At 43.9% G+C, this 20,000-nt stretch overlaps 1 protein-coding gene across 1 annotated transcript; it reads right to left on the bottom strand.

Moving 5' to 3' along the window:
• Positions 1–3,227: 3,227 nt before the first annotated feature.
• On the bottom strand, positions 3,228–9,552 carry LOC114171285 (ATP synthase protein MI25-like). Its single transcript, XM_028056415.1, has 3 exons — positions 5,123–9,552; positions 5,005–5,029; positions 3,228–4,917 (listed from the first exon to the last, which is right to left on the bottom strand). Exons 1-3 carry the CDS (start codon positions 5,388–5,390, stop codon positions 4,338–4,340), a joined length of 873 nt encoding a protein of 290 aa, XP_027912216.1. The 5' UTR covers positions 5,391–9,552; the 3' UTR covers positions 3,228–4,337.
• Between the last annotated feature and the right edge of the window lie 10,448 nt (positions 9,553–20,000).

Genomic DNA, 20,000 nt, shown 5'->3' with positions numbered 1-20,000 from the left:
GGAAAGGGTCAACGCAAGGATCTTACTTCGAAGCAATCTCTGGAGTTTTCCCTTATCCGAACGGGTCTTGCAAGAAAATAGGATTTCATATTGAGCTCCAAATATTCGCTATTGGGATAGGATGGTTCCTACTAGCTCTCCCCCCTAAGAACCGCACGTGCGGGTTCCCCCGCATACGGCTCAAGTGGCTAAGGTTTGAGCTCGACCCGCTAACGAGCCCCTGAGAAAGCCTTGGTAAAGTCAAGCGCGTTAGCTCTTTTAAGTGAAGGCGCGCATCCTCTTGCTGGGAGAGGAACGAATCCTTCGCGCTTGGTAAGCGCTTCGCTGTAGCCAAGCTTACTGCTAGCCTATCGCCTAGAGCCAAGCTTCGACCGCGACTGCTCGTCGCTTCTGGGCGCCTTATTCCGTCACCCGAGATCCAAGTCAGCACCGGCAAAGATCTCTTCCTCGCGGCCGGGCCGGCTTGGAAGCAAGCTACCTGTCGCCTATCTCACCCCCTTTCTTATTGCGAGACCTAGATCATTTACTGTCTGGCGATAAAGAGAGGCCACATTCTCGTCGGCGATACAAACATCGTCTCCAAGAATGGCATACCTAGTAAAGCGCTGTCCTGGGTACACCTTATCTGCACAATAAAACATCACTAAGTGATGTGTTAAAGTGAAGAGAGGCCAAGAAGACAGAAAGCCAAGAGGTTGTCCTACTCTAAAGAATACGACACCTCGAACTGAGCGAAGAAAGGGTACTTCATAGATCTGCTGAAGATTGCATCTAAACAATCTCCAAAAGACTTACCACCAAAGAAAGTTCTAATAAGGTGGTTAGTCTTCAGACTGAGGGGCCACCTATCGGTGGCAGACTTCAAGTCAAAAGAATAAACCTTACTGAAACCTTTTCATCTATCCAACGAACGGTCGGAGCTGATGAAAAGTTCCATCCATTGGGATAGACCGAAGCGTGTCCATGAGGAAATCATGAAGAGGCTTCAATACCCTTTTATTCACAAAGTGACCTATGGCGAATATCTGTCTCTTACCAGCGCCAGCCTCGGTAGATTGCGATAGTCTACCAGGGGAGCCTGAGTCAATAGACTCACCGAAGTGTCTAGACCCGAAAGAGAGTGGATGGTACTCTCAGCGGTCTCTGTAGACCATGGAGATATCTCTTAATTCTTTTGGTCATAAGGGTATCGGATAAAGGGGGACCATAGAGGAAACCCTGCATCATAGTCACAATGGCTATTGATGTACAAACCAAACGATTTCATGACGCAGATGGTAGGGTAGAATATTCCTCCACGCGTCTTTTCACCTTTACGGCCTCCACTAAGGTCTCGCTTTCCAAGTTGGCTCCCAACGTACCCCCTGACACAAGGGAGTTGAGAGAAAACTAGGACAGTACCTCAGGATCAGGTCTTTAGATAAAGCGACAATCTCATTTTTTAATTGAGACTGTCTTGGCAGACCGGTGGAAGGGGTGACTATCGATTTCAATATCGATCTGTCAATCCGTTTCGCCAGGCGAATAGCCCGACAAAGACTAAAGACAGATATATATGAACCCATAAGTCGGCCTTCTGATCCTTCTTCATAATCATTTTGCGATGGAAGGAAGGTATAATCTTAGGGTCGTCAGAGACACTGGCCACAGGTAATAAACTGTGCGACTGACTGACCCCTGCATACGCTTGCTTACAGCAAGTAGCTGCTTGTTTTAGATAGAAAGCAGTAAACAGAGGGCCAGATCGTCGGTTTAACTGAATTACCTGGCTACGAGGTATGCTCCTATACAGAGTTCCTTGGTCAGACCGTCGGTAGCTATTATTAGTATCTAGAATACTAATAAGATTTTCCAAAATATTGTGCCATTTGATGGTCTTAAGAGACAACAGTTTGTCAAACAAATACCTGGAAAAATTCATTTTCATGTCTTTCCTTATCCGGGGTACCTGATGCAGAAGTCAGTCATTGGACTAACCTCCACTGGGATGGCTTCCAGATCACCGCCCTCCAATGTCAATACTCAAGTATAAGACATTTGCGAATCCAACCGGATTCATTTGACAAACTGGTTTATCTTAATAAACACCAAAACTCGCCTAAACGACTGAATGTCGCATCAGTCGTGGGGGGCACCTAGTTAACCAAACCAAACAAATAGGACTCCATGTGTCGTGGAGTGAGGTTAAACAACCAAATGTTGAGATAGAAGACCCAGATCTCTCCGGATCTGTATCTCGCTACCGATTGTTCGCCTCATGGACAGTCGGCACCATTTCTGGCAATCCGACCGCAAAGGGTGATTCATCCCTTACACCAACTGGGTGTAAAACCCCAGTCGATGCCACCCCCTTTATTATTAGTAAGATAGGTTGCCCCTTTCTCTAAGAAGAAGGTAAGCATCCCTCACTGCCGATCTCAGCTGGGTGAGCCTTCGCTTTTTGGATCGTCTTCTGCCCAATGTCAATCAATGTGGTACCCTCCCGTTTTTGGTTCCCATTGGGTTTACCTTGTTTACAGGTCGACCCCATGGCAGCAAGAAAAAAAAAAGGCGATCTTGTGCTATACTCCGGTGATCTCTTTCCTACCGAGGCACGCAAACCCCCATCGTGTCCCAGATCACATTCCGTAAATCGAAAGGGGAAGCCTACTCATCCATCAGCTCCTCTCGTAGATCGGTGCGGTTTTACGAAGCGTCTAAGCACAGTTCACTCGCGTTGATCAATCAAGAGCTTTGCCGCCACTCCTTAAGGTTACCTGTTGTATCAGACACTTCATTCTTTCCCACGCTTCATACCCCCATTTCTTCTTTCTTAAGGTAAGGTAAAGGGCCAGGCATGGTGGGGTAGGAGCATTCTGCCGGCATTTTGGCTTGACCAAGAAGTCTTATGTCCTCCGAGTCGCACGGCGTTTTAACCGAAAGAACTTCTTGCGCAATTCATGCTTTTCTGTTTTTATGATCAGAAATTTTTTCTTTATTTCCATTTCAAATTGTTCTCTGGACTTTTTATCAATATGAGGTGATCGTAACACAGTATATAAGACTCGTGATTCAGGCAATCCAATCTTCCGTGTGTAAGGCTGAAGCCCCCCAAAATGGTTTTCCAAAAATGGGTGATCAAAAGATCGAATCACTATGCGTATCTTGGTGGTCGTTACTTTTGGTGGTCTTTCTTTTTGGCTTACCCCTCTTCCTGTTCTATTGATCAGAAGCATCCAGCAGCGCCACGCCAGTAGAAAGAGTTAAGCTACTAAGCTAAGCTGCTGTTGTGGAACTCGGTAGAAGCGATTTGCCGCTTCCGCCTCTCTAGGCTTCACAATGGCTCCCCCCCTATATAGATAATAGAATTCAAAATGAGTCTTCTCCCCTCCACTATAATTAATATAAGAAATCCGAAAGATAGGAATTTTCAATTCCGAAGGATTACCCTTTAGTTTGAGCAGGGGGCTTCGAGTCCTGTGTTGACAAAGATCAGATAGGATCCTGCTGTGATCCTCGATCTCTTCCTGAATATTGATCAACGTTCTATCGATAATTCAATGAAAGATCGAGTCAAGGGAGAATGCTGCTTTAAAAATAAACTAATAAAGAGAAAACGAATTCCATGAATTAGGAGACCTAATCGAATCCCCAAATCCATCTCTCATTAGCGAAAGCTACCTACCTAGTTTTGCTGAAGCTCCGCCAGTATAGCACGGTGCTCTTTTTTAGTGTCTTTATCTAAATTCGCTGAACACTTCCAATACCTCACCACACCGATTTCACAGCTCGATTAGAGCAGCTCGACTTTATTCGCAGCTTTCGAGCCTTATCTTTCTTGTCTTGCTCTTCTTTTTTTAAATAAATTGCTGGAGCGGCTTTCAAAGAAAATATTACCTTTAGCATAGCAACGGCAGGAGTCTTTCTTAGTGCAATACCTTCAACAACCCTTAAAGCGTGCGGGCGGCCCTAGCTAATCTAAAAAAGTTGCGAGATTGATTGAAAGGTCCAAAGGACTAAGCTTAACCCAGTACGCAACTCGGTTTTCCGCCCGAACGACCCTAGCGTACAGAAAAGAAAGAAGTAGTCCTCTTCGAAAACGAAATTTCAGTCCTAGTAGGTGCGATATTGAAGGCCTTCACGGGCTTACTTAGTGCTTGTGCTAAGGAGTTAAGGGCTAAGGGCTGGAGCGTAGGAAGCATGGGCTCTCAGAACCCCACCCCCGGAGGGAACTAACTCCTTTCTTGCAAAGCAGCTTCATGAGAAAGAAGTGCAGCAAGTACTTTTTGAGAAAGAAGTTGTCTGTGTATTGGATCCGCTCTTCTGTTAGCATGAACATGAATTAGATTCTATTCGTCTTATTTATTCTTAATAGAACCCCCCACCCGAACCATTCTTAAGACCACCAAGCTCTCTCGAATGAGTTCTATTTTTTCTGCTTTCGAGATACACTGGGGGCAAAATCTCCTCCTAACTAATAAGTGAAACTTTGTGCCTAGATCGTCCTGAAGACGGATGCGACGGGAAGAAGTGGCATTTGGAAGTGTTGCTGACTTAACATTTAGGTTTCGGCATAACAAAGCTTGCACTGTCTTTTCGCACTTAGGCGCACAGCGTGCCATTGGTAATGATTCTACTACGGTGCCACAAATTCGCAAACTGATCCTAAGTAATCGTTGTTGTTCATTAGATTCCGGAGGAACTACTTCGTTAGGATTGGGGAATTGCTGCGATTCTTCCTGAATAGCCTGGATTCTCCCGTCGAGAGTAACTTTGAAAGTATTACCTAAACTCTTCCGACTGAATATGATGAAGCCTATAAAACAACGAGCTACTATCATTTCTTCATTATAGATTGAGATCTTCTTCGAACTTAATGCACAAATAGATGGAATAGCAGCAAATAGCATCTTTCTAGGCATATTCGTGGAACTCAATCTCATTTAGTTAGAAAGGTTCTATCTATCTTTCAGCAACTGAACGGGAAGTGGTTTAGGAAAGGACTTTAGAATCAATCGGATGCGCTCGCCCAGCGAGAAAGGCCCTGACCCTGCCAACCAAGTAAAAATCAAAAAGAAAGAAGAGAACGAAAGGAGAAAAGAGAACTTCGTATTTTGGTAATTCTCTAGGAGTCATGTTTAACCTTGAATGCTATTAATAAATTCTACAGCAATAGTCCCTCGGACTCGGAAAGTTATAACGAAAATGGCTAACCCAATAGCGGATTCCGCAGCTGCCACCGTTGAAACCAATGAAGCAAATGATTGACCCATCATATCATCCGAAGAAACGGAAAATACCAAAAAGTTCGAATTCACAGCTAATAACATTGATTCAATTGGCATTGACATAATAGGAATATTTCGTCTATTAAGGAGGATTCCCCGAATACCTAAAATAGAGATGATCATAGAAAATGTAAAATATTTGATAGGATCCGTTTCGGAAACGTGGAATGTAAGAGAAATTCAAATGTTATAACCAATACGCCTTGTAGGTAAACGTGCGCCGTCGCCTTTATCGTTCTTGCCTTTTCTCCATTTCAACAAACCCATTAAGGATTCCCTTATCCTTTTTATATCCTTCCTTCTCAATATAAGATTCCCCTTGAGGACTTCCTTCTTTTTCCTTTTGGTAAAATTCCATAACTCTTCCTTTATGGGACACGCAAAACTTGGAACAATATATATTATGACCCTTATCACTATTGAACTCAATTACCAATTCCACGTATTTGAAATGTTGCTTGATGAACCCCCTCTTGTATATGTAGAACAGCAAGGTTAAAATTACTAAGAAAACGAATGCAAAAAGAGAAAGATTCTCCTTTATCAATGGGATTATCTCAAATTGATCAAGAGGGCTTGATAGGGAGTCCCCTGCATCACAAGGAGCAATCGTGAGGAACTCGCTCAAGCGGGCTAGCCCATAGAGTGATGACAGCTAATGAAGAAGTCAGTCCCTAAAGAAAGGCGGTATCGATGCCAGCAGGTTCTCGTCCTTTCACCCCGCACACAAGCTGCCTACCAGTCTGGAACAAAGTCCAAGAGCAAGTCAATTAAGGAATTGCAGCACAAGCTTACCAGACTAAGCAGTCGCTACTCCCTGCTATGAGAACTAGGTTGATTCTGACCCTACTGTCGAAGATTCCAGGGACTTAGCCTTCGACAGGACTGGAATCTTCGACTCCTTTCTGGGACCATTCCGCAGTGCCTGAGAAGGTCGAGTCATTCTAATTGCGAAGTTCGTTCTCGATTAGTCATGTGCGGAGGGAGAGAACGGTGCAATTGCCCCAGACCAAGTCTCATCCCCCTACCCCTACTCCAAGGGGCTTCACACTCTGGGAGTTCCTTCTACTTGACCAGCTTATTCGGATTTCAATTACCAGCCCCCTATAGGTATTGTCTTCCAATCAGTGGGTTCATGCCGCACAGAAAGCGAGACCTACTTCTTTCTATCTCGGATAACTATGAAATTTGGCCTAGTAATAAGCTTAGAGTGGAAGAGTCGGTGAGGAGGAGGGCATCTGCTCTTAGATGACATTTCGTTAACTGCCAAGAGCCTGAAAAAAGCTTCCTTTCATTTAAGAAATCCTTGCCTCGATTAGAAGGAGACAATCTCGAGTATTTCAGAGCTTTGCCCAGCCCTTAAACAAAATGGGCTTGGCTGTTGCCGATGATAAGACTCAATCGGGTGATGCGGGAGCTTGAGATGAAAGAAGGAAAAGCCCTCCTTTTCACTCAAGTGAATTGGTTCATTTGCTTTTGGCATTTGGGCAAACGATCTTTTTAGCTCGCACGTGATGCTCTTTAATAGCGGTCACTATGATCCGTAGCTAGACGGCATCTTTTTCCTTCTGCCCAGCTCCCCGAAACCTAGGTTCGATTTCACCGACGACTGGAGTCTTCATCATATATCGATATCTTGCTGGAGGCAGATTTTAGGAAGGAAAGGGGACGCGAGAATCCTTTGGAAAAGGCGGTGAATGGCTTTAGCCCCTCCTGGTCATTCGACCAATCAAGCTATTTGATATGGATCGACTCGAAGAAGCAACCTGACGCACTCCGGCTTTAAAGCCTACGTTTGCTGGAATGACTGATCTGATTCCAAGGCTGGCTGTATAAGTGACTGATTGGCACTGATTCCCTCCGATTTCGATCTGCTAGCAACTCCGATAGTTAAGCCAATTCCTATCCTCTCTTTGACGGCCAAGCAAGAAGGGTCGCCCACCCATTTGTTGCTCGATGAAACGATCCAGATGACCTGACCATGTTTTATTACTCTCTTCCTGTCAACTCGTCTCTCGAGTATACAGATGGTACATAGGCCTGCCCGCGACAACGAGATTTCTTCGTTTTTCTTTCGAATCAAATAAAGGCTGAAGCGCGAACCTAATCTTTCTTTATTGACTGGATAGGGATGCGCATTCGAATCATTGATCTACTGATTGAGTTGAGTACGAAACGAGGAAGCTCTTGATGTTTAATTCAAATGAAAAAAAATAAATTTCCACGTGGACATTACTCCACTCTTCTTGCTCCACCAATAAGCTCCCGTAGCAATAGTTGCCCCTGTGTTAGCATCTTAGGAAGCCGTGATATGATAAGCATAAGCATCTCCGTCCATGTGAGGCCGGCGATATGGATGAAACGTATCCCCGTCCGTGGTAGGAATCAAGCCAAGCGCGGCTTTCAGGCTCTACTAAATGAGAATTCCCGACTCTTAGTCATCGCTCTGTGAAGGAGTGGGCGAATAAACATCCGGCAAAGGCACAGCTAGCGCACGGAAGGTGACACCAATCACACTCCTGGCTAGGCGCACTCTCGTCGATCCACCACAAAGGTGAACGACGTATTCGACCGAGTTTTGAATCAAAGAAAGGAAAGGGGGTCCACCAGCAGATTATCTATGTGCAACTAGAGATGCGGTCCGGTTCGAGCATATCCTCTTTCATATCCATATCTCGCAGATCCAGATTCCACTGTGCTTTCAAACTAAAAGATTCAATTAAGTAAGCTTGGCTTTGGCATTTGCCATAGGAAGTTTATTTATTAGGGGCATGCCCCAAGTAAAGTAAAGGAGTCACTTTCACGGGTATCTAGAAACAATGGGATCTCTCTTCTTAACTCATTCTTTCATCTGAAATCCCGGGGTTTGATAGTTGCAGTTAATAAAGCAAGTTCTTCTCTTAACACAGGGAACTCTAAAGTTCAATGGCTTACTTTTTTTTTTGCCTTGCTCAATGCTTCAGAAAGAGGGATTGCTTAAACATATAGCGAGTGTAGTTTACGGAACGAAAAAGCCTACACTGGGATTATTGATTAACAATAAGCTAGCCACGCACGGTAGACTGAAAAAAAAGACGGATACTATAGGCATTGAGAATTGCTTATAGAGAAGACTGACTACTGGTGCGGAAGATGAGCTGTGCTGTTAATAAAGATTCTCTTACTTACGCAATTCAGTCTTTAACAGCGCTTATCCCGCATCCTGGACTATTCTTAATGTTCTTACTGGGAAACCGTAGGTAGCCTATATGCTATAAGTTCTAAGTTAGAGCGAGGACCGAAGGGATGGAAGAGGCACGATAGCGAAGATCAATCCATCTCAATTACAAAAAACATTGCCTTGGGCATGCAACCCAAAAAGATCGAAAGACTGCATCAGGTGGTAGCTTATTTGCTGTTGCTGGTGCTACTGGAGGATCTGGGTCTCGCTTACGAACATCAGAATCTTTCGATCCCAAACATAAAAATATAGATCACTAGCATCCGGCTCTTCCTAACGATCACGAAAGACAGAACCCCGATCACCACTAGCACTAGGATCCCTACTTGAAGTAAATTCTGGATCTTACTCCCGATAACGAAGATCAGAATCTCTATTACGAGCATCCGTCACTGCATAGCATCATAATCTCACTATCGATCTGTAGTTGGCCAGCAGCATAGGCTAGGCACCATAGAACATGCCACAGTGCATGCCATAGCGATGATGACCACCATAGTAGTTGATAGGCATATTAGTGTTAGCCACCTTTTTCCAAGTCTTCCTACTCGTTGACCAATTCCTGTTGCTTCAGCTCCCGTTCCTTCCCGAGCATCTACACCCGCTCTGGTTCTTCCTGTTGTTTGCTTCCTGCTTGTATCATTCAACCTGTGTAAACCACTGTTTAAAGTAAAGAAAGGGGTACCACTTTCATAAGCCACTGTCAACCACTGTAATAAGAGCTAAAGGACTATGAACCTTAAGCACGAACAAGGGAACAATGGATCGAGTAAATAGGAATCGGGGAGGAATCGAACCTCCCGGCCGGCTAGCCCGCGTTCCAACCGATCCGCCTCCATCCTCCACTCCGTCCTTCGTTCTCCCTTAGAATCAATAGGAATACATTCTTTCTTTTCACCGCTCCGTGGGTAGTCCTATGCATAGTCCAGTAGAAGTGATTAAGGGTCTGCCCAGTTAGAGTTTTGTTATTTCATCCACTATTATTATATTAGCCAAAAGGAACTATTTTTATATTCCAGTTCCCGGGTGGCCCACTTTCTTACTTGTCGCAACCGTCTCTCAATTTCTAAATCATCAAGGATTAGAGCGATGTCCTTTTTTTTTAAAGAAAGGCGGTCCTTTTCTTTCCCCCGACCGATGACTCGCTTGTTCAGTACTGCTAACTCTTTTTTGAGGATGCCGTCCCCTCGGGACTACCAGTAGTTTCGGTTGTTGAATATCTCGTGCAAGTTAGGTTGTGCTTGTATGGGCTGCAAGCGGAACGTAGGCGCTTTAGGTAGGTGTGTGTTGACCATGCACTCTCGCGTCATGTAATGTCGTATGATAGAGGTGGTGTGGTGATTGACCTCAATGCTAATGGTTATCCCCAAGGTTCAACGAATGAATGAAGCTATGATCGTACCCGGATAGAAATGACGGTCTTCCTCCTATGTCTCCAAGCCGGCCATAATAGAATAGATAGGCAAAGCAGCCAATAGCAGTCTGTTTTAGCCTATCGATAGATAGTAGGTTGCTTCCAAGCTCAAACCATTTGAAACTTAATTGCTACTGTATTCTTGTTATTGATAGAGTGGTTTTATCCGCCCCTGTCAAAAAAATGAGAGGGAGATAACTGGAAGAGAGAAGGAAAAAGAGCAAAGGATTTACAAGTCTAATGGGAGAGGAATGGCTGACACGTTGACTGCCTTCGAGAAAAATAGAACCCAAGCGGTCTAAGCCCCGGGACGGACCCCAACCGAAAGAAAGGCGCTAGACGGACTAACGGCAAGCGAGATAAAGCAGCTGGCCCTATGTGTAAAACCTTGCCGCGGGAGAGTCTTTCTCCAATGAGAATAAAGCCACTTTTTGGGCAAGACAAGAAAGGAACTCGCCCTTTGACACCACACCAAGGGATAAGAGCTGATTGCTGGCGATGACTTGGTGAAAGGAATCTATGAGAGAAGGTTCTCAAACCGGGTTCCGACCGAATAGAGCGCGGAGCCAACGAGTCTTTAAGTGGGCGAACAGCGTAACGAGTCTAAGGGCGGGATCAAGCTTGAAAGGAATGGACGGGCGTAGGCTTAATAGTGAACGCAGACCCCCCTGCTTATAGATATGAGATCAATGACTTAACAGATGCCGAGAGAAACTGTTAGACTTCTTGCGTTGCGAAGAGAGATCGAAGACGAAGATTTTATGACGCAGTGCGGGCACTGGATGGAATAGACAGATAATAATCAATATAACAACCCACCGGAAGGGCATACCTCAGGAGCACCAATCCCCCCCGGCAAACATCTATCTGCACGAAGCCGACCTATGCTATGGGTAGAAAGAAAAATGAAATATGAAAAAAAAAAAGATGGGGAGTGTGAGATACGCGAACGGGGAGTACGCAGCCGAACAACCGCAGGGGCTTCCAGCAGTGATAGCTGAACTAACCAGATGGGCCGCCCAAAACATGGAGCTGACATTTAAATAAATAGGAAATCAACGTCGGATCCCGGCTATCCGAAAAACGCAAACTGAAGCGGAGGATCACAAAAAAATGCAACACAAAAGGGGCGAACCAAGCGCTTGCGCGAAGAAGGAAGAAGCGAATCAACCAGAATGGAGATAGGGAGGGGAGGCGAAAGAGATATTTTCGAGCCTGCAAAAAAAGCAGCAAGCAACAACGGCTGAAAAGCCGTTGCGCGCTTGCTTGTCATTTAGGGGGTAGGGGTGCCCCTTTCTAAAACTGAGATTTAATATAAGGAAGAAGAAGGCCCTTTTTTTTTGGAGTTTTCCCCAACCTATACCTAAGGGCTTCCTTTCAGCTGCATCGCACTGCCACATAAACAATGGATCCGCTGGGCTGGATGAGCTACCTTCTCTGGAAAGGAATAAGGAATAGTTAAAAGCCATGTCACTTGGAACGGAACTGGTTGCTTATTTACTTTTTTTTAGTAAGACCACTTTGCTTTGGTAAGCTAAATTCTATTCTATTATTCTGACTTAGGCATGGTTGCTTACAAGACAAAAGCTAGCTTCTAGATGTTCTTTGCCTGAACATATGGAGGAAGCAACCTTCTGGCCTCTGTACCAGTAGTGGAGTGGCTTGCGACTTTCAATCAGAAAAGTAAAATGGAGCAAGGCGGCAAGGGAGAAAGAAGTTGTCCCCTCTTCTCTGGTAACCCGCCGCCGGTCATATAGGGTGCTCCGCCCGCATATGTAGAAAAAGAGGGAGCGGGGAAGGAAGAACAACCGTTTGACTTTGGCACATGAGGTGGCGGGTTTGGCTGGGTAACATAATGGAAATGTATCGGACTGCAAATCCTGGAATGACGGTTCGACCCCGTCCTTGGCCTCGGGGAGTGGCGAGCAGCACGGAACTTTAATTAAATGGCATAAAAGGGGGGCTTTCCTTTGTTAGAAATCCACAGACAACATTCTGGAACTTCCAAACCAAAGAAATGCAACATGAGAAGTTTTACGTTACGCTTCAATAGAATGAATTCGGTCGGTAAGGGTAGAATACGCCCCATGGTCGAAGGTCCTGTGCCACTTGAACTCCAATCTATCTTACCTTCCATCCATCTTGGTCCAGCCAGCTCATAAATGTTAGACCAACCAATCTCAGGGCTGACACAACCGAATTGGTTGAGGAAAAGGAAACCCCAGCGACCAAGCACTCCCGCCTCAAAAAGCGGAGACCAAACAACCGCCAGGTTGTCGAAGACACGTCTGAAGAGGGAGGAGGCGGGCGCCCTCTAAGTTGACCACCCTACCCACTAATGGACTATGAGGGGGGCAGGCGAACGGGAACCGACCGAGAACCCGAACCGCTTGACTGACCCCTTCATACATACTCGATTCATTAGGGTCGGGGATGAAACCAATAATCAAAGAAGTGCAAAAAATCGCGCAAGCGAAGCCGGGAAACGGACCGCAGCGCAACGACTAGGACTCGTGTCGGAGGAGTTTTGAGCGTGAGCTACCACTCATGCAGCGGCAAGGACCCTCAACTCTCGAAGGGGCCACCAACCGCCCGAATCACTGTAGTGTAGGAAACCCTCCCTTTACTCAATGGATAGCGCTTATCCTCTTTCAATCAACCAAATGAGAAATGGAGGAGAAAGAGGTCTTTATTGATTGAAGAGGCTTTGCACCTAGGACTAATAAAGATCCAGAAGAATGGGTCTAGGCTTTCGAAAAGATGAAGATGCAAAGGGTAAAGAGAAAAGAAATGTCTTTTTTTGAACAACCAACCTGACATAAGGATTCTAGCTCGCCCAGTTAGAGCAGATGGAGATTCTCGGACGGGGAAAAGCGGCACTCGACATCTATTCTATTAAACAACACCAAGAACAAAGCCATACCATGCCCTCGGGAGAAAGACGTTCTGATTGCCATGAATGCTGCCCTCGAGGACGTGTACAAGAAGGTCTTTGCCGATTCCTATCAACATGGTGCACCTCTCAGTAGAGGGGCGTGAAAACGCCGTGGAGACTTTGACCGAATGAATAGGTATCAATTTATAGACATTTTTATTTAGTAATATAATCCAGGATGAACGCTTTTTTCGTTCGCTATGTGCGTGCTGACTGGATGCTCGCGTGATCGATGGACGGGGGAATTGCATGAATGATGAGACCGGCCTAACCGAAAGTAAAGGCTCTTCCCTCTCTTGATGGCGTTGATTGACTGACACTAGGAACCGATTCGGAGAAACAAGAAGCATGAGATACGCGGCGGCAATATTTCCGATAGCGAATCACTTGACTCGATGGAGGGTTTAGGGCCTTCCCCTACTGGTGGCTTTTGGCCCTCGCTCGAAGGAACTGGTGCTTCAGACTTCTGCGGATCACTACCAGAACCCTCACCACTCCTATTCATTTCATCAAGCCTAGCCTCCAAATCCTTATATCTTTGGGCAGGTGTGCGTGTGAGTTGAGGAGTTTCGATTTTTTCCACTTTTTTCAATCCCTCTTTCGCATTTTTTAGTACATCTGGGTTCATTTGGTTCCTTCTTTTATCTTCTCTCTGCTCCCCTTCAAAAAAATGAAAGAGAGACTTGGTTGGTAAACCGGCGCTATCTTACAGCAGTGCTGGATTTCTTTTGATCAATAGAACAGGAAGAGGAGGAAAAATGCTGCGTTATGAAGCGCTATCTTATGGTTGATTCTGCTAAACTTCAAAGTATACTTTGAAGTTGTGTTCGAAACATTCAAACAGAATCTACAAAGTCATTCTGTCTGAATGTTCTTTGTGTCCTATTCTGTTATGGGATTCTATTTTGTGGTTTTCTAATGCTAGATGGTCACCTCGATTGCATTTTCAAAGTCAAATTACTACTAATGATAAGTCAATCTTCGGCCATCCATTTTTGCTTTTTGCTAATAATGATTTAAGCCGCTTTCAGGCATTTTTTTCTGAGCTATTTCTTTATTATGATGATTCTAGACAAGGAATCCTATTTTGTTTGGATTTTTTTCTTTGTTTTGATATTGGAATTCATGTTCGTAAAATACCGCGGCGTTTTTCCATTAAGGATTGGCTTTGTTGTAATCCTTTTTGCATTGCCAATGATTTGCGAATAAATTATGTTATGGACCTTTCATTTGGTGGTGCTGCTGATCTTTCTCTATCTACTTCAATTCTTTTTCCATCAATTATGCCACGTTGATTGTCAAAAGAATGAGTCCTGTTCTACCAATCAAAAAGAACTCTTCTTTTACTTACTTTTCTTTCTCGTTTTTCTATATTTTCAAAGTGATTTGGATTTGAGGGAAACGGAATTTCACCTAACAATTTTTATGTTAGCGTCCAGTTCCTTGCTCATTTATCTCTGTTTTTTTGTCCACGAGACGAGCTTAGAACTTCTAATAACATCTTTTTCCTATCTTTTCCTAAATATTCTAATAGGAGCAGTAATAGCGGATATAGAGGTCTTTTTCCGATGTACCATGCTTTACGTGACTATCCAAAGTTTAATCGGAATGATTTTGTATTTAGTTAGTCTCCTTACGAATGAATCACTCACTTGTATTTTTAATAAAGTAAAACTAAAGATTTTTATAAGTAAATTAGTCTTTCTTTCCATGACTTTGAATTCTATCAATTTTCATTATTTTTTGGTCTCCCTATGGCTTCAAACTTTTACATTCCAACTAATAGTTTTGAATATCTATTCTTTTTGATAACTAAAAACCCCGGGTTACAAACTTTAGAAAGGAAACCACCTTTCTTTCAAGGTTTGTACTCTATAGTTGTGCCACTTTCATTTTTATTATGAATCCGCCCACTGCTGTCATCTTAATGATAAATCCTTTTTTTATCAAAAGCTTACTTGCTCTCATTAAAACTGTGGGCAAACTACGAAGCGCCCTGGGGTGTCTTTTTGTTTTTTTTATTTTTGATTTGAGACGTAATATTGATTATATATAGTACCTTCGTTTTCTATTTTTGCTTAAGCCTTTTTATTGGGATCAGGTCCTCCATGCAAATTTGGAACAAAATTGATTGGGATGGAATATTGAGAAAATCAATATTCCATCTTTTAGGCTATGTGGGATTTATCCTCTTTAAAAAGGACATTTCAAAAGAAAAAAGGAAGAATAGAATCCTACTTCTATTGAAGAATAGAATAAGAGGGATTCTATTCCTGGTGCTCCTTGCTCTTCTCTTAGGAGAAGTAGCCTTTTGTGCCGATGAGGCATGGCTGGCGGTTTCCCCATCGGGGACTGAAGCTAGCTCATCTAGCAATTCGCAGTCATCCACCTGGAGCGGCTCCTGGATTTACCGGTGGCTTAATCCGCTCCAGCCTTCCTCGGCCCCGATACAGCCGGAAGGTGAGGTTAACCAGCCGCAACCCCCAGCCGCTGGTCCATGGGAACCAATCCCCGGTCCTGCACCCATCGACTCGCCTCAATCTTTGACTCACTCTAATCAAGAGTGGCTCAGCGCATTCTTCTCTGAGGAGGGCACAACGGTTGAACAAGAGCCGGGGGCTCCGGAGGCGATGCCGCAGGCGCCAGCAACCAAAATTCCAATTATTAAAACTTCAATCATACAAAGGATGCGGGAGCTTTACCCCAAGGGATCCACTAAATCCCCTTATAAAAGCTTCACTATTCCCCGGTGGGAAGGGGAAAACTAAGAAAAGGCCCATGACCCTAGAGGAATTACTCCATATAGAGCAGCATTTACTTCGCAACGGTCAAAAGTCCCACTGGGCTAAGGAATTACACCGAAGGATTCACAGCTGGGATTGGGAACATCCACGCAGCTTACCCTCCTTTCGCAACAAGGTAGCCGTAGGGAAACCCGCGGCTGGATTGAATCCTTTGCGAACTACGAATGACTTGATCCAAGCTAGGAAGGTACGTAGGCAAGCTCGATCGAATAGAGCCCCAAGTCAGCTTCAATGCTTTTCTTACATAGGAAACGAGGATTAAAAGGAAAGCTGAAAAGAAGCAAGGAAAGTCAGAAAGTTAAAAGCGTGTTCTCTTAAAAAAGCCTAATTCGTATTCCATATTTATCTTCTATTAGTTGTCTTAAACTATGTGGTGTCCTTTATTGTACTATTCTATGTCAGTTCCTTGATTTTATTTCTTGAAATATAGTAAAAATAAAACGTAGTAAAAGAGTATGCTTTTTTTTCGCATAATCAAATATTCCATTTCTGTCTTGCTTTGCTTACTAGTTATCTAATTGAAAGAGCTAAGCGCATATATCCTTGTGTTTTTCTTTGCTTCATCTGTCTCTATCCCCGTGGATTTCCTTTTCTCTTAATTTGAATTGGATTTTTTTTTTCTTTTTATAATAAATTCAAATGGATGGGCATCTACTCGCTGACATTTCTAGAATGTCCGATAGGCATGTTTTACGCCGAAAGCTATATTAAATTTTAGCTGGGAAGAGACAAGCTGATCTTCTATCTTAGAATGCACATGCTCTATTACTCGTTAGTCGTCGGTTGCTCAACCGCTTATCCTTTAATATGAGTTGCATCCCGAATGCAAATAACAAGACAAGATCGATTCAATGAGGAGTAGAAAGAAAGCAGTCCTCAATAAGAAGAATTCCCTACTTGCAACCTACTCGTAGACAAGCGATAAACTCACCTGCTGTCTCTTTATTCTTCTTAGACTCGCCTTGCTGAAAGTCTTCCGATCGCTAACTCTCAACAGGATTTTTATCATCTATCTCAATCGAACTAGCTTGCTTGACAACCTTTGTCCACAGCAAACCCCGCTCCTTGCAGAAGCTGAGAGTAGACTTACTTAATGGAAAACTCCCCTTTAGACGAGTACTTCCACAGAAGTTTGTCTTGAGTTTCGCTGTGGACAAAATGCCGCTAAGCTTCGGCAGGGTTGCGTCTGGCAAATATTGCCGAAGCACCCCCCAGTCCCAGTCATTGGTCTGAAGCCAGTAGTCGTGAATGGTTTTCCCCGGTTCCGCTTGATCCAAAGGACGGACCACACAGGAAGCCAAAGGAGCATCTTCGAGCCATTTATCCTTCAAACAAAAAGGAAGCTGCCTTACCGTTACCAATCCTCCATATCAGTCCCTCCTCCGGGGCTTTGTACCAAAAGAAAATGCTCCGCCATGTGTACGAGGAGGATGCTGCCATACTTGGCCGTAAGGACCCGAACCCAGTTCGGCTCTTGTAACAAAGGCCATGCCAGCTTTGCAATAGAAGCCTTATTCATTCATGGAGAAAGCGGCACCAACTTTAGATTCGAAAGTTGATGCGCAGGAAGGGGAAGACCCTGTAAAAGACATTTGCACCGTACTTTCCTGTCCTGCTTGACCTGACCCCTGGGCAGTTCGAAACCAAAGCTTTGCACGATTTATAGCTTGACTGACCTTGCTCTCTTAGACCTACCGCTTATCCCTGGGATTAGGTGAAAGAGCGCTTTATCTGTCTTTATAGACATAGACAGGCGGGACTACTTTGGTAATAAGAAAATATTATTTATTCGCGGGGATTGCTTAGCTTGGTGCGCTTGCTTCCCTCTAAATAAGCAGAACCTTAATTCAAGTCTTAGGTCAATCACTAAATTCTTTTTGTAACGACCTCTCTATAAGCAGTATTTACCAAACCAGCCTATATTGTTTAGTCCGAACTAAGATATCAAGTTTCTCCCTGAACAAAAGAAAAGACCAGAGTTGGAGGTTTAGTTATATTGCATTCTAGCAGCTATGGTTCCTTCTGACTTTTCTTGTGGATATCCCGTGTTATGAGCACCCAATCCTTCTGAAAAGAGAGATAAGCAGGGACATCTGTGAACTCGGATAGCCTTGTGGCATACCTTGAATCCAAACTAGGCTACCATCTTTCCTCTATTATGAAATATCATTTCTCTTTTTGATAAAGAAGCCCTTCCTATCGAGCAACTTCTGGTTCGTAGCACTGGAACCAGGTATCCCAACCCCGGACCTGATCGGGTATGCTAATCTACCCGTAGAAAGCGCTACTTCCGTAGTCTATGGTCCCGCTAATCCTAAGCGGAGAAATTCGCCAAGAAGAGATCCTGGAATCAGTCTATTCTTTTTATTTCTTCTAGTAGGATGGTAATCCATTTCTTACTGACCAGGCTGGGATATAATCTAAGGTAAGGTTGCTTTCTATGTAGGTAGGAGAGCCTAATCTCTGTACTAGCGCTATCTATCAGGGAAGAAGGGACGACCCTCTAGGAGAACGTAATCTTAACCCAGAAATTCAGTCTTACTCAAGCTAAGTAGCTGAACCAAAAAGAAGACCGAGAGTTATATTTGTGGAAAGGATCCACTCCCTTCAAAAAAGGAAGGGCAATCCAACTATTCCTTTATTTAAAGGTAGGTTTCGGGGGAAAGACACCATGTCCAGATATGCATTCGCGTAGACGCACCCTCAGAGCAGAGGAAAAGGCCGACTTGACTATAGAAGAAAAAAGGGCAACTGCCCGGACAGAAGATATACATGGAAGGAATAAGAGTCTGTAGCTGAAGAGAAACCCCGAGTACGATGCTGAAGTGTTCATCGATGGGTTGGGGAAGCAGGCTATTCGTTGGTGCTTAGCTTTCCCTCTAAAAGAGAAGGCTATGGGTCCTTCTGCTATCGAGTGAGGGTAGAGGTCTCTATCCTCAGGTCCTCCTTTCAAGGGCTATGGCTCCGCTCCAACGGATAGATTTAGATAAAAGAAATATTGGGTCTCCTCCTTTAGACATGAGAAGGAGGCTTTTACCTATACCTATACTCTTTCTTATTACGGTCAGAGGGCCTCTCTTTAAGCATCTTTAGAAGAGTGTGAGTTCTAAGGTTCCAAGGCCAGAGGCGAGTACCGATCCTAACCTAAATATAGCTATGGGGGTATTGACTTGAATAGCTTTCCATTCCCTAGCTTATTATTAGAAGAGTTCCCTTTCGTTAAGGCGAGGGTGCCTTTCCCTTGCTTTAAGATAGTTTCGGTGATCATATACTACATTATTACTTTTGCTAATTGATTAGAGAAGAGGGCCCGGGGAGTCCGCCTTCATGGGAGTTTTAGTTTGACTTCCTCTCCCCGAAATCGCCAGAAGGAGGTATTCTGTCTATAGAAAGAAGGCTTGCGGACATTCAGATAAAGCCCTTTGACGGAGTTATCATTAAGACAAGAAGGGCCTATCGATGGACTGATTGTATTTACAAAATATTAGTCTTTCAAGAAAAGCTACCTAGACAATGAATTAGCCTACGCCCTTATACTATGGAGCTCCCTTCTCCTGCTTTCTTTTATTTGTTGGCACGGAACTTGAGATGTTAAGAGATTGAATCTTTCTCTAATTCTAGTCTACGCGAAAGAGAACATAGAAAGGAACTTAAAGTCAAGGGATTGGGCCTATCCTATCTAATTAGTGAGTATTTGTAGAGCCTTTTGGCCGCGCTTCTTTATGTTTATCTTTAGGGGACGTCTTTTCTTTGGTTTTGAATCCGGAGAAAATTCAAAACACGTACATGAAGTGGATTGAGAGATGAGTCTAAGGTTCAAAGAAAGGCTTTGCGCCTAAGATCAAATCCCTCCTAATCACTATAACCACATTTTACGAGGGGAATTGAAATCCTCATTCTAAATTTTTATTTTTCTATCTATGGTTAGTGCTTTCTTATCCGAAGGGGAAAGCCCCGGCCTACAGCACCGCTATGATAAATCCCAACCCAGAGAAGATAAAGGAATTTAACCTCTGATAGCCCTTTCATTTAATTAAATGGAAATAGGGCGGCAAAAATAGCTAGTATGAAAGAACTGACTTTCTTCTTGAAAAAGGAAATATGATTCCATAGTAAAGGCTGAGACAAATTCTGTGTTTACTTCGCGATAGCCTTAACTTGACATTATCAAGCCATACTATCTACCAAAATGGATTTTAAACTGACATTCTTTCTATCCTATATATCGGAGATATAAGGGTTGCACTTCGCTTATGGTAACAAACAACTCTTTCCCGGCAAGAAATCCAACATTTCCTTCGGGCAAGTTCAGCTATAGTTGGAGGAACGACTTATGGGATGCCGTCTTGAACTTATAATT

Source organism: Vigna unguiculata, unplaced genomic scaffold (assembly GCF_004118075.2).
Source record: "Vigna unguiculata cultivar IT97K-499-35 unplaced genomic scaffold, ASM411807v1 contig_178, whole genome shotgun sequence".
In the NCBI taxonomy this organism is placed as follows: Eukaryota; Viridiplantae; Streptophyta; class Magnoliopsida; order Fabales; family Fabaceae; genus Vigna; species Vigna unguiculata.
This window is presented reverse-complemented; position numbering and strand designations above follow the sequence as displayed.